The sequence below is a fragment of the Pogona vitticeps genome, chromosome 1 (assembly GCF_051106095.1).
Source record: "Pogona vitticeps strain Pit_001003342236 chromosome 1, PviZW2.1, whole genome shotgun sequence".
In the NCBI taxonomy this organism is placed as follows: Eukaryota; Metazoa; Chordata; class Lepidosauria; order Squamata; family Agamidae; genus Pogona; species Pogona vitticeps.
Window position 1 is genome coordinate 282,641,064 of NC_135783.1, and position 14,193 is coordinate 282,655,256.

General features: G+C 44.3%; 1 protein-coding gene across 3 annotated transcripts in view; it reads right to left on the reverse strand.

The window, feature by feature from the left end:
- SLC1A2 (solute carrier family 1 member 2) overlaps positions 1-12,058 on the reverse strand; it is a 132,256-nt gene extending 120,198 nt beyond the window's left edge. Inside the window, exon 1 of one of the 3 annotated variants that reach the window (XM_020782801.3) lies at positions 10,760-12,058. In XM_020782801.3, the coding sequence (XP_020638460.1) occupies positions 10,760-10,776 (17 nt within the window). In that variant the 5' untranslated portion in view covers positions 10,777-12,058. Of the gene's footprint in view, positions 1-6,655; positions 6,751-9,721; positions 10,620-10,759 lie in introns of those variants that run through there. The other 2 variants (XM_020782802.3, XM_072985946.2) reach the window with 2 other exon arrangements.
- Positions 12,059-14,193: the final 2,135 nt, after the last annotated feature.

The following is a 14,193-nucleotide window of genomic DNA, read 5'->3' on the forward strand; positions in this document are numbered from 1 at the left end:
GTTGTGATTTATATTTTCTGAAATCAAGTAGTTTGTAAGAGGAAGGCATGTGAGTTCACTAATAAGAACATTGCATTCATTAGTTGTTCCTATGTATTAAACCAGGGACCACTGTCTACATATCTGTTTTGCTTAAAAGGTGGGGAAGAGAGCAGCTAAAATCCTGTTGCTAGTGCAGTAAATTGGACTAGAATCATTCACATAGCAAATTGCAGTTGTAGTAGGCCACTTGATTCAATGGAACTTATTATCCCCCTGAAAGTTTCAGATATAATAGGCTGATCTGAATCAATAGAATTTGCAGAAGAGTTTGAATCAATCCCCATTGATTCAAAATGCCTGTTCAAGTGTAACTTACTATGCTGAGTAATAGGATCCCGTCAGTGAATTTTACATCTAAATTGATCATTTCACAAACTGTTGTGCTCAGCAATAAAGTCTGGACCATGTAACAGTAAGAAATTCAGAGTCTGAAACCCATGTGCCTAACTGTAATATTATGTATGAAAATTTCTCCCCACTCCCTCTTTAAACACACTGTAATGGTACATGTTTCATATGTAATGGTTATGTATTATAAATATTACAGACAAAATATCAAAGAAACACATAATATTAAAGAAACACCCCTGTTTCTTAAAACAGAACAGGGATATCTTGAGTCCTAGTATAATATTCAGTTGATTTCATCACATTGGCTCTCAGTTCTGGTCCTATGGACAGATAAAAATTTGAAACCGTCGGGTCCAGTTGTGGGTTGACAACCTAAACACATGATTGATATTCTGTCAATAATTCAAAATAATTTCTGGATTCCAGCTAGATTTCCCCGAAAGTCAAACAGCAGTGGAACCTAACAGATCTTGTATGCAATGATACCACGTCCTAGAGTTCTCTCACTCTGCTCACATCCCACTATCATGGAATGGGCATTTTTCTCCCCAGTTTAAAAACAACAGCTGTTCAAAAGCTGCCCAGAGATTTGCAGCCTTAGCAAGGCAGTCCTTGCTGAAGGATTAGCATGCAAAGTGGAGGTGAAGAGGTCAGATGGGTAAAAAAGATGAAGCTAATTTGCCTGTTGTGCAGCTTATTTTATGCTCAAGAATAAAAACATTCTTCTAGTGCTCCCTTAAAAGCATAGGCAAATCATTTGCTGGAGAGTTTTTTCAAGCTAATAAATATATACATGTGTACATGTAAACAACCTACATATACTCCCACCAGATGCTGCAGACTGGGATGGCATCCCAATGTTAAAAGGCTCTGACACTTGCAGTTGTTTCCGTCCACTTCAATGGAAGACTGGAGCCAGACAAGATTGCGTGTGTGAATCTACTTGAACCTCTGAAATGAAAGAATAATGGGCTTCAGGGATGAAAGCTGAGTATATATATGAAGGTCCCTACACCATACCTAAAAAAGATTGTTAACTCTCTAATTTGAGACCGTTTTAAAAAGACAGAGAGGTGGCATCTTATTTATTATTGTTCTCATTGGCCCAGATCCTCTCTTACCTATTTACACTAGTGTCCTACAAACAGTGTAACTTTTGAAGGCAAATTGCCCCAAGTTAATAAAATAGGATAGACATCAATTGCACTCTGAGTTTTATGATTCAGCATGCAACCAATAATATCTTTTTAATTTTAATTGTATTTTAATCATTTTATCTTTTATTGTATTTTAATTGAATTTTAATTGTTGTAAGCCGCCCAGAGACCTTTGGGTAGAGTGGGCGGCATATAAGTTAAATAAATAAATTATTAATAAACAAACAAACAAACAAATCTACATAGATTTCTTAATTTCAGGCAATTTGCTTTCAAAAGTTATGCCATTTCCATAGCTCTGCGAGAGGATTTTGCCATTGAGCCGTGTGCTGATGGTCCCTGCTCCTGACAGAATGTCTTCATCACCGCTATAGTTATTAAAAGGCAAAAAGTTACAACAAAAGGCATCCGGGGACCCCAGTGACACATACAAAACCAATGCACTTGTGCTTATATAGAAGCTTTTCACCAAAACCAGGAGAAAGTGAAACCTTCCTCATCCTCACACAAGTCCGTTCTCCTTGTACTTGTTTATGATTGAGACCAAAATCTGAAAAAGAGACTCCTTAACTGGAATAAAAGTTAATTTTACTGGAATAAATTTCTGTAATTTTGCTTCGGATTCAATGGTTCCAAATATTATTCAGTTTAAGTTGTTTAATCTTAGTTATTCCCCCTAATTTGTTTTTGTTCTGTACTCTTATCTTTGACTTTACCAGGTGGTGGAACCAATGACAGTGCCTAATGTCACTGGATTTCATAAGTTATTATGAGGAAGGAGGACACTCATTCCCTGTTCCCATTCACTTCTTTCAAGTGCCATGCAATTCCCATGGCCATTGGCAAGGAAGGACGGAAGTAGCATTTTATCATTTTCTGAAGGGTCACCCATTTCCCATCCCAAATTTAGGTACAATCTACTTCTCCCCGGAATCAATGACAATATTCAGTTGCTTTTCACAAATATAGATGGCATCCAAAGATATTTTCTAAAATAGTGAATCTGTTTGCATTTTGGCTGGGATAGATTTTTGCAGAAGCAAAGAATTCTTTCCTTGAGCTGTAAAAATAAGCATTTACAGTATTCTGTTTTGTGTCCTTGAAACCTAAACTACTGAAATCTGTAGAGTTTTACTGGTGACGTTAGTGGGAGCAGGGTCAAGGAACTTTTCATTCTTCAGTTTTATCTGTTCTGCGTGTCCCATTATTGCTAAGTGAGATAAAATACAGAGCAAAGAATTTACTCTTGGAACTGCAGAGCTGGAAGGGACCCTATGGATCATCAAGTCCAGCCCCTGTGAAGAATTAAACTCTCAACCTCTGGCTCCACAGCCAGATGCCTAAGCCAGTGAGCTATCCAGCAGCTGGTTTGTGTTTTTACATTGGGAATGTTGTGGACTAATATTCTAATATAGAAGTTACCTGCATGAATTCATGACAACAGTCGCTCTATTCAGGTTTCCATGTGTGGGCTTTATTACAATGTGAGGATATCCATACTGTTTCCTCTACTTTCTGTTACTCTTCTCTTTGCGCTTCATGTACTGAGGGTGACAGTCAAGTTAAGGAGCCCTCTGTACCCATATATGCAGGCTCTGCACTGTACATAGTCACCAACAACCTGCAAAAGATGGAAACAGAGCGACATGCTCTGCTTTACTCCTCATCCTTGGGTGCTAATTAAAGCCACATACAGGATGCCCAGCTTGGCCATTTCATTTTCAATTTCAAAAGGAGAGCACATATTTCCTGACAAAGCAAAAAAAGAACATGCCATAACATAACAGCTGGTAATGTTACCCTACTATTAATGTTGCCACTGCTTCTACTTCCAGAATTTTATGCTTTGGGTGGAAGGTTGGAAATATGCTTATAGCTGAAAGTGCAGTGAAGATCTTTCTACAGCTGGGACCCTTTAGAGCCTGGATATATTACTTTTTTGGACAACACCTCCCTGAATCCCTTCCACCAACCATGCTGACTTGGAGATTCTTGCAGTTGTCATTCTTCTAACCACCCCCACCCCCCAAAAAAGTTTCGAAGTTCAGCTCCTTGTCACACGGAGCAGTCTATACACTGTCATTTGAAAACATAAGACTTTACATTTCAGGTCTTCCGCTCAGGAAGCAGATATCATAGGGCAGAGATGGCAGAGAAACTGTTGTTCAGAGTCACTTTGTTTAACTTCTACATGTATGAAGACACCGTGTCTCTACATGTATAGAGTACTACTGCAGTTGCATCAGCTCCCTATAATCTTCATTGTGATGAATTCTAGATTTATTTATTTAAACCTTTCTATGCTGCTTATGGGCTTTAACTATTCCTCTCTAATAGAGGACAGGGTTTTATACTCTGCACAACCTTTCTGTACACCACCAATGAATCTAGCACCTCATTGTGTTGACCATAGTTTCCAGTGACCTCCTTGTGTGGGGAAAGAAACAATCCCTTCAACTGCCTGTCCAGGCAACTTCTGTAAACTTCTGTGTAATTGTCATTTGTAAAAGATTTGGGGCCAGCTCTTGTTATAAATGGAAACTTATAAATGGGATCTTTTCAAAGACAATGATAGCCCCAGAAAGGAGACCGCTCCAAAGTACTTGGGTTTCATGTTGGGTTTCAATCATGGTTCAAAAACGTTGTCTCCTTTACACATAAGCCATTAATAAAACAATCCCAGGTGTATCTGCGAAAAGTTACAAACTATTGATACAAAGTCTTCAAAATGAAAGAAAACAAAACAGAAACAACCATTCCAGTTTTTTGATGCTGGACAATGTGCTTCTATGTCCACTATTCGATACACCAGGAAATGGCTCCATTTGCTGCACAACACTCTGCTCTGATTGCCAGCAGAAAAAAGAAAGCATACATAGCAAAAGACAGCCTCAATGTTGACAACAGTCAAAATGCTCTACTGGATACCCTTTTGTGCTCACTACCTTTGCCAATGGTTAAAGAAGCACAATATCCCACATTTATAAAACAGATAATTTTTTTTGGAAGACTTGAATTTCCTGGCTTTTTAAAATAGAAGTTTAAATATGCATACACTACACACAAATTCCAAGAGAAACTTCCCTCACAGTGACAGAGGTTCCCAAAAGATGGGGACATACAGTAAACTGGGATAGGACAGAAGCAAGAACAGCTGGAATGTGGCTATAATTCCTCTGTGCCAAAATATTTTGAGGAGCTGTTTTGGACTTAATGAAATGGTAAAGCAAAGGTCTGAGTAAGTGCAATACATACAACAGGGAAAATATACACCTCTTAACCTCTCAGGTAAACTAATGTTGATATGCTCACAACACAGAATAGAGATTAGAAAGCAATCTTCCAATTTCCAGACCCTTTCCTTGGAGTAGGCAAAAAGGAAGAAAATCTGTATCAATTCTATGAACACATTGTGTTCATGATTTCCAAAACATGCACCCATATCTTTTGAAATAATTTCGAAATAAACTAAGGTCAGCATCATCCATGTTATGTAAAAGAAAGACAGTGAAAAAAGAAAGAGAAAATAATTAACTTGTTTGAAATATGGTGTTGGAGAGCACCTTATAAGGCGATCCAGAGAAGCAGAAAAGTGGGTACTTAATCAAGCCAGAAAACTGAGCACTTAATCTCAATAGAGCAAAAATGATTAAATTGAGGTTATCCGACCACACATATAAAATGAAAATATAGAACTGATTAGAAAAGACAGTATTGCTGGGAAATATAGGAAGAGAAAAGAACCTATTATAAGATGGTGTTGGTTTGCATGATCCGAGCAGAGCTGTTAACGATATGATGGTTTGGAGGTCATTAACTCATAGAGTAACCACAAATCAGAATTGATTTGATGACACATAACCTCTTCGAAGAGGTCATCCTCAGCCACAAAGCAAAAAACAGTAATTCTTAGCTTTCACGAGTGAGCTTCTGAATAGTTGTTTTCTATTCTTTTAAAAATATTTTTAAAAATATTTTTTACAACCAGACACGGAATTTGTTTGTAAGTGTGAATCCCTGTTTGGTCAGGAAGAAGTTAAAAAATCAACTGGGTCCCAACTGAAAAGTTCAAAAGTTCAGATTGCCCCAGACCTGGAGCTGATTTCCCCTTTGAAAATTTGTGTCAGGAACCTGGTCCCAGAAACCTAAATGTTTCCTGAAACCACTCAGGGCTGGGACAAACACATATGTTCTGTAATTTGGTAATGCATAAATACTTTGAATATGCCTTTCAAAATTATATGCTAATTTCCAGGAGATAGATGGCAAAATATCCCCCTTTCTTGAGGACTTAAACTCCATTATTTTCTTTAAAGTAAACCAGGTTAGGGGATTCTTTCCAAATAAAAGTGTGTGGGGTCAACGATTCTCTTTCAAGGTAAGCAAAATTGGTGTTTTCAATTTATATGAGCTATTTTTAAATCTGGGACTATTTAGCGTCACCTATTTCTGAATGGAGGGGGAAAACAGTTTTACTTTTTAAAAAAGTAACTCAAAAACCCTTTGCTGAAACTTCCCTGAATTTGGCTCTGAACAAGAGCACTCTGTTTATCACATTGTGCCAAATTTGATGCTGGTCTGAAGCCCAGTTTAAAAAGTATACATGTTTGTTTGTGCTTCCCTATTTTTAGAATTGTCTTGCAGACTGTTAATTTGCTTTGCCAGCACAAAATCATTGCTGCACTCTTGTGCAGCAATAACTACAACCATTTCCAGTCAAGCAGGAACAAGTCCCCTTGCACAATATGGATTTACTTCTGAGTATCCAGCATCTTACTTCAACCTTACCGTTCATCAGTAAACTGACATATAAAACAACATACCTCCCCATATTACAGCAGCATTCCAACAATTTCCTTGCTCTAATGTCCAAGTCAGGGACTTGCTGTTATAACTAAGTCATTTGAATTTTGCCACTTTGGGAGGTGTGTCTGCATAGACACATTTTGCATTTCAGATTATAGTACCTGGAAATGTGACTTTGGACTGTATGGAGTAAATTACCTTATGCAGAATCAAGCCATTGGTCAATCTAGCTCAATGTTGTCTACATTGACTGGGGTTGGCCCTCCAAGGTTTCAGGCAGGAATCATTATCAGCCTTACCTGGAGAGATGGCAGAGCTCAGACCTTCTGCATAGAAAGCACAGCCTGTCTCACTGGGCTGCAACTGCTTCCCTACTCAGATCAGGGGCGGGGGGGGAGGGGTGGAAAAAGCCATGTGATGATGGGCTGTTTGAGGCACAAAACTATACCTTCAGAATCACTGACTTTCTGTTTTCTTTACAAATGGACATTTATAAATGATTCCATTGAATAGAAATAATGTGCCAGCTTACTTGTTCATAGTCACTGATAAATGCGGCTGAACAAAAATATATCAAGAGTTTTATCTGGAAGTTGAGTCATGGCAACTGGACTTCTTATTAGGTTGAAACGATTTGCTACTCATCCAAATAGCTACTTCAATCTGAGATTTGGTAGGGGACCCCTGATATATTATCCAGGATATATCAGGGACCTTCTACCAAATTTCCTCAGACTGAAGAAGCTACTTGAATGAGTAGCAAAACATTTCAACTAGAGATGGGGGTACTTGTATTCATATACGAATATCCCCACACAGCTGGACTTAATAAGGGTTCAGCCCCAGGGGCTGGACCATCCACTCACATGTCTGCCACTGCTGGTGGCCCCACTTATCCTTCCAATTGCTTCCAGAGAGCCGCTCTCTTCCCGCTCAGCCAGCCACTCCAGGGGGAGGGAGGACAAGTCTCCCTGCACGGCTGCTGAGTGGCTAGTTGAGCAGGAAGAGTGGCACTCCAGGAGTGATTGTAAGGATGAGTGGGGCCACTGCCACCCTCGGATGCATGAGTGGACGGTCCGGCCCCAGGGGCTGGACCCTCATTAAGTTCAGCTCTGTGGGGGCATTCGTATATGAATATGAGTACCCTCATCTCTAGTTTCAACCTAATAAGAAAGAAGTCCAGTTGCCATGACTCAACTTCCTGATAACCTTACCTGGACAAGTGAGACTCTTCACAGATATGAAGAGATTTGATTCTATCTCTCTTGGCTTGAACAGAGACAGAGACTTATTATCTTATTACATATACTAGTCAGCTCATCCATACATGTTTTTCCATATTACCCTGTTTCCCCGAAAATTAGACCTAACCTGAAAATAAGCACTAGTGTGATTTTTCAGGATGCTCGTAATACTGTATAAGGCCTACCCCCTAAATAAGCCCTAGTTGGGTGAAACCCCACCCTCCACCATTGTGCAGCAACTAGAAGAAGATGACATGACTGTATTTGAATAAATGTAGATTGTTGTACATAAAAAAAATCCCCTGAAAATAAGCCCTAATGCATTTTGGAGAAAAAAAAATAATATAAGATCCTCTCTTATTTTTGGGGAAACACAGTACTACTGAAGAGTTGCATGTTTATAGCTACAGTTTCTCTACTTGTGAATTTTGCAGTCCTATTTCCTCTGCTTCCTCTGATTGCTACTGCTAAACTCATCCAAACTATGGGCTATGCTTTTCCATTATACTGAATTTAAATACTTTCCCCCACTTTGTGTGTGTCATTCTATATATCTGTGGTTGAATATGTTTACTACTACCATTAAGAACGTTGTTTTTCATCACCCCAAAGGCTGTCAGGAAGCCTTAACAATCACTGATAAATTACTAGCATGCTGGGCTTCCCACATTTCTGTTACATTAAATACTCCCACCCTCTCTATTACTGTATAAATGTCTGTCTGATGAGGCTACACTCTGGGTATTTGAAAAGGTACACTACAGTCTCCAAACATTGATGCCAAATAAAACTTGCTCACCTGTGATGTGTCATAAGGTTCTTGTTGGTGGTACAGCAACAAACTGACTGCCCTGACCTGCTTTAAAGTATATGAATAATCATAGAAATTGCCCTGCTCCCTTCCTTAACACAGGTGGGATTGTATCCCTCAAGATGGCATGTGCTATCCATTCTGTCTCTACTCATATACCCACCCACCCAGGTCCACAGGAGGTAAAAGGTGCTCATCCCCTCCTGGAATCCTAATGTATTTTAATGTTGTTTAATGTGTACAGCCAGATGTGCTGTATTCTAGTAGCACATGTGGTGTGGCATGCTGTAGTAACAGCACACTAAGCTGTTCCTGTGTACACTCTTCTATCTGCCCAAACACAGAGAGCTTATGGTGTAGCTTTTATTTTCCAGTCCCCTTGCTTTCAAAGGGAGAGCCCTAAACAGAGGCTGAAATATCTAAGTGAAACCAAAGGAATGCACATCAGCAGTGGTTCCCAACCTTGGGTAACCCAGACGTTATTGGACTGAAGTTCCCAAAAACCTTCGCCACCAGCTGTGCTGGCTGGAGTTTTCTGGGAGTTGCAGCCCAAGAACACCTGGGTTACTCAAGGCTGGGAATCACTGCATATAAGTCTCTATATTTGCTGATGCCCTGAGAATAACATTGGCATGGAGAGGACGCCCCTCATGTGGCAGCCAGACAGAGGATGTCCATTCCCACATTCCGTTTCCCAACTATTATCTCGCTTCTCTTCAGTTTGCCTCTAGCTTTGATAACATTTAAAATCGTTTTAAAGGCCAAATGATGCGGTTCCGAAAGCAGGAATATATGCACACATGGTCTCCACATTATTTGATGTGCCTGGCACATGAGGAGCAGAGCGACAGGGCGGATCTTGGTCTGAAGCAGAGCCCTTGATCCCAGGCCCGGGGAACGGGGTGGTGGTGGAAGTCTCCCTTTCAGTACCACAGAGGACACCTCTCGAAACCACTTCCTGCTGGCGGCACCTCTCCGGACACCTGCCTCTGTCCTCTCCCCCCGACGGTGCGGACACTTTTCAGCAACGTGCCTTAAAGCGGCCGCTTGCTTTCAGTCTCCTTTTTGCTTCGGAAGGGCGCGCGCGCGTACACACACAAAACACACACACACACACACCTCCGACAGATATAAACAGAGCCTCTTTTTTACACGCTGTCCTCACAAGGTCCCGTCCAGAGGCGATCACGCTGATCCAACCTGACAGCCAAGCCCCACGGATCAAGAGGCGACCGCCCAGCCTAGACGCCCGGCTGAAGGCGAGACAAAAACCCAGGGGACGGCCCCAGACAGAAGTAGGAAGCACAAACCTCTCAAGCCATCAATCCCAAATCCAGACGTGGCACAAGACCGGCCGATCGACCCCGACGGCTGACGGCGGGAGGACGGACGGACGGGCGGGCACGTCTTTGGCCATGTTTCGCAACAGGGGAAAAACTTCTGGAGCTTTGGCACAGTCGCCAACGAGAGCGCCCCAGACGTGTGCCTACTTGCTCCGTCATCCTAACTCTTGCGCAATCCGCACCTTTCCCTCCAGGATGCCTTCCCGTTGCTTTCCCTGGCGGACGTGTTCCACGGCGTCTGGTACCACCACCCCGATCGCTTGCCAAAAACTCGTTCAACAATTTGGGAGCAGTTTGTTGGCTCCTCTGGTCAGTTTCTCTCCTACATGGAATCGAGGAGTTTCTTGTTCCTCTCGCTGGGGGGTGGGGGTGGGGACGCAAATCCTATGCAGGCCTGCCCCAAAAGAAGTCCCACTGCGCATTTACTCCCTAAGTAATCGTGTTTAGGGTTACCGCCGGAGAGACTGCCCGGTCCCGTTACTCCAGAAGACCATTCCATTCAGCTGCGAGTGAATGCCGGGGAGGTGAACATAGGATTGGGGCCAGGAGTGACTAAAACAACTCCTACTGATTTCTATGGGACTTCTCTCTAAGTGCCTACTGAGGGGTTGCGATGGCGCTGGACTACTGAACGGCAGAGCCCTCCGGCGGGAACTATCCCAATTTTAAAGAAAATCGACATCGCTTTGATCGCGGTCGCCCCCGTAAGGGTTAAAGAAGTAAAGACTAGTATGAAAAGGGAAGCTTTCCTTCCCCAGGAGAGGCTCATATTTGAAATACCATTCTCCAGGCTTTAAGCTCGTAACTGGAAGCCTGTTGGCACGGAGGACCCGGGCGGATCTTCCCGTCAGATAAGCCCATCACATTCCACCGGGAAGCCCCGGGGGCCTCTCGCCGCCCAACCCACTTCCACCCATCCCGGTCTCCCCATCGCCGTCCCCGACCCTCCCCGCCCCATCAAAGGGAAGTGTGTGTGTGTGTGTGGGGGGTATCATTCCACCTCACCCTTCCGTTGATGCCATGGCCTTTTGGGGGAGCCTCCTCCGGCGGTCTGCCTTCAACGATCCGAGGGCTTTCCAGAGTCCGCAGCTGCTTGCAAGGGGGCGAGAAGGAAGGAAGCGTCCGTCCTTTCTATCTCCGGGCGTCGTCGGAGAAGAACCTCTTTAGGTCTTGCCTTGTAAAATCCTCCGGGCTCCGAAAGGCGAGCATCCAAGAAGCCGGGCTCTGGCGATCCCAACCGCCGCCGCCCCCCAACCGCCGCTGCCACCACTACCTCTTCCTCCACCACCTTCACCACCGCCGCCGCCGCCTCCTCTTCCTCCTGGCTCGGAGTGGCGATTTCTTCACGTCGTCGGAGAGCTTGAATGTCTGGAGGAGAGAAGGGCAGTGGCGCAAAAAGGGGAAAGCGGCGGAGAAAGTCCAGGGGGGAGGCGGGCGGGCGAGCGAGGGGGGGGAGAGGCGATGGGCAGCGAGCAGCGGCGAGGCGGAGGCAGCGTGGCCACCGGCCCTTGGCTCCCCGGGTGCTTTGGTTGGTTGGTTGCGCGCTTTCCGCCCTCACTTGGGGAGCCGGCAGGCGATGCCCGAGACTGTGTGTGTGTGTGCGTGCGTGAGAGAGAGAGAGAGAATGGGTGAGAGAGAGGGAGAGAGCAGACAGGGGAGGTTGTCCCTCTCTCTCTCTCTCTCTCTCTCTCTCAGTGTGTGTGTGTGTAAGAGGTGGCGGTGGGACTTCACATTGCCATGGTGTTGGCTGAGGTTGGATTGGAAGGTTTAACTCTGGATTTGCAGTCGATCCCTCTCTATTTTAGGCGAGGGCTGACATCATTCGCCGTGGCAGCGCCGACAGAATAATGCCCCGGCCTCTTTTATTTATAAAGGGGAGAGAAAAGCCCTCCCGGGGGGGGGGGCAGCGCGCGGATCTATAGGAATGAGGGCGATCCCGGCCGAACGGGAAAGGAGGGGGAAGAGGCATGCAAAGGCCGGGGGGACGACTCTCCACCCCCACCCCCCCTTTCTCTTGTTTGCATTTGTTACCGCGCCTTTTTCCTCGAGAGGCTGCGGGCGAAGGGCGAGCGGAGGCAAAGGAGCCGACCGGCGGGGAAAGAGGAGCCTCTCCGGGGAGTCTCCCCTCCCCAGACGATCGATTCCCTTTGTGCTGCTCCGCGCCGCTTTCTGAGCCCAGCCGCAACAACCGCTCTCCCGCGTCAGCTGCCTGTCAGCTCCGCTAACGAGGGAATATCTACACTCCCATCCCTATCATTCTTCAGCGCATCGGATTTCCACACTGCTCGGGTCTCTCATCGCCCCCGCCCCCTTTCTCGTCAGGTTCCTTTGCCTCTCCTCTTCCCTCCCCGCCCCGCCCCCCCACTGGCTTAGGTCTTCAGGAGCCTCACGGCAGCTTTTGATGGCCAATTAGAAGTGCAAGCTAATTAGTGCAAATGATTTCCTTCCTTCTCCTGATAGCTCTTGCTCCTGCTTTGGGGTTCGAAAAATCGGGCTTGTTCTGATCGGATGGAAAGCCAGCATCCTTTGGCCCTTCGAGGAAAGGGTTAAATCCCTGCCCTTCTCCCCCCTCACCCGCCCCCCCCATCAGGCTGTCACATCTCCTGTCCTTTAAAACCTACCTGGATATCCGATTGGAACGTTGACGGAGGAGGAGGGGCTACACTAATGAATTAATACTCACGAGACAAAAGATGGCTTTACAGAAGGCACACAAACACACTCCCGGACAGAAAGGGGATAAGCTTCTTTCCAGTTATCTGGAGGTCTCCCGTTTGTCTCCTATAGAACTAAGGCTGTCATGTACCTCCTTGTCTTGGAAAAAGTCCCATTGAACTCAATGGAACTGCTGTGTGAATAGCCACGAATTTGATTGCTTTATATATTCCTTTATGTAGTGTTCATATGGAGTTATATGTTTTCCATATCCTTGCGTAGACTACCAAAGAAGGGGGGAGAGGCACCTGGATACTCTGAATGGCAAGTAGTTACAAAAGTCTTCAAGTAATTCTCCTTCTCATGACCTCCTCTTCAAAAGCAGATGGATAAAAACAAAGCCTAAAATATTTTTACAATGGTAAGAAGAATATGGAGAATGGAGACAATTTAATGCTTTAAAACTCTTTTTTTTAATGTTGCAGAAACAGATATTTGTCAGAAAGCCCCATAAAATTTGGTGGATCCTAGTAAAACACAAGCAGGGATGTGGTGGCGCTGTGGGTTAAACTGCAGAAGCCTCTGGGCTGCAAGGTCACAAGATCAGCAGTTTGAATCCATGTGATGGAGTGAGCTCCCATCACTTGTCCCAGCTCCTGCCAACCTAGCAGTTCAGAAGCATGTAAAAATGTGAGTAAATAAATAGGTACCACCACAGTGGGAAGGTAACGGCATTCCGTGTTGAGTCACGCTGGCCACGTGACCACGGAAACTGTCTACGGACAAATGCTAGCTCTACAGCTTGGATACGGGGATGAGCACTGCCCCCTAGAGTCAGACACGACTGGACTAAATGTCAAGGGGAACCTTTACCTTTACCTTAATAAAACACAGCTTTTTGCTCCCCATTTCTATACCTTTTATCTCAGGGCATCTAGTTCAGCTTGCTCTTTTCTCTATCTTTTTTCCTCCAATTGTTTCCATGAAAGTACCTGAATTAACTAACAACCACTCCAAATCATTATAACTCAGTGGTTTAAGCATCTGCTTCCAGAGCAAGAGGCTGGGAGTCCAATTCCCCACTGTGCCTCCTTGACAGGAGCTAGACTTGATGATCTGTAGTGTAGCAGTGGTCCCCAGCCTTGAGCCTCCAGATGTTCTTGGACTTCCAGAAATCCTGGCCAGCAGAGGTGGTGGTGAAGGCTTCTGGGAGTTGTGCTCCAAGAACATGAGGAGGTTCAAGGTTGGGGACCACTGATCTATAGGGTCCCTTCCAGCTTTGCAGCTCTAAGACGGTTGTCATCATCATCTTACTGAGGTTTCCTACCAAGCAGGCAGGGGTAGTGTAATTGTTCCATCTGTTTTAAAGAGCTATACAGCAGTAAATTGATACTTTGTATTTGGTCAATCTCAGATGGGTGGATGGGTGGTCTTACAAGTAGCACAGAATTCTTCATCAGACCAAAGGAACAATTGAAGGCAGCTTAATAAGCTGAAAGAAATACACAGTTCAAATAACACATTAGCACTTTTCTAAATATTTTGTGAGCACAGTTACGTCCTGAAAGCCATAATGAGAATATACCATAAGTGTTTGAAATGGTTTAATTTGGAAATAAAAATAGCTTCTTTGGAGCTCTAAGCTCCAGTGACTATAAAAAGCCAGTCCTCTAAGGCTCTGCTGACCTCTGTTGGAGATGCAGTAAATCAATGCTTATTGAAATGGGCATGGGAAAGAGTTGGAAGTGGACTTTTACTGGAAAATTAGAACCATTTGGTTAGTT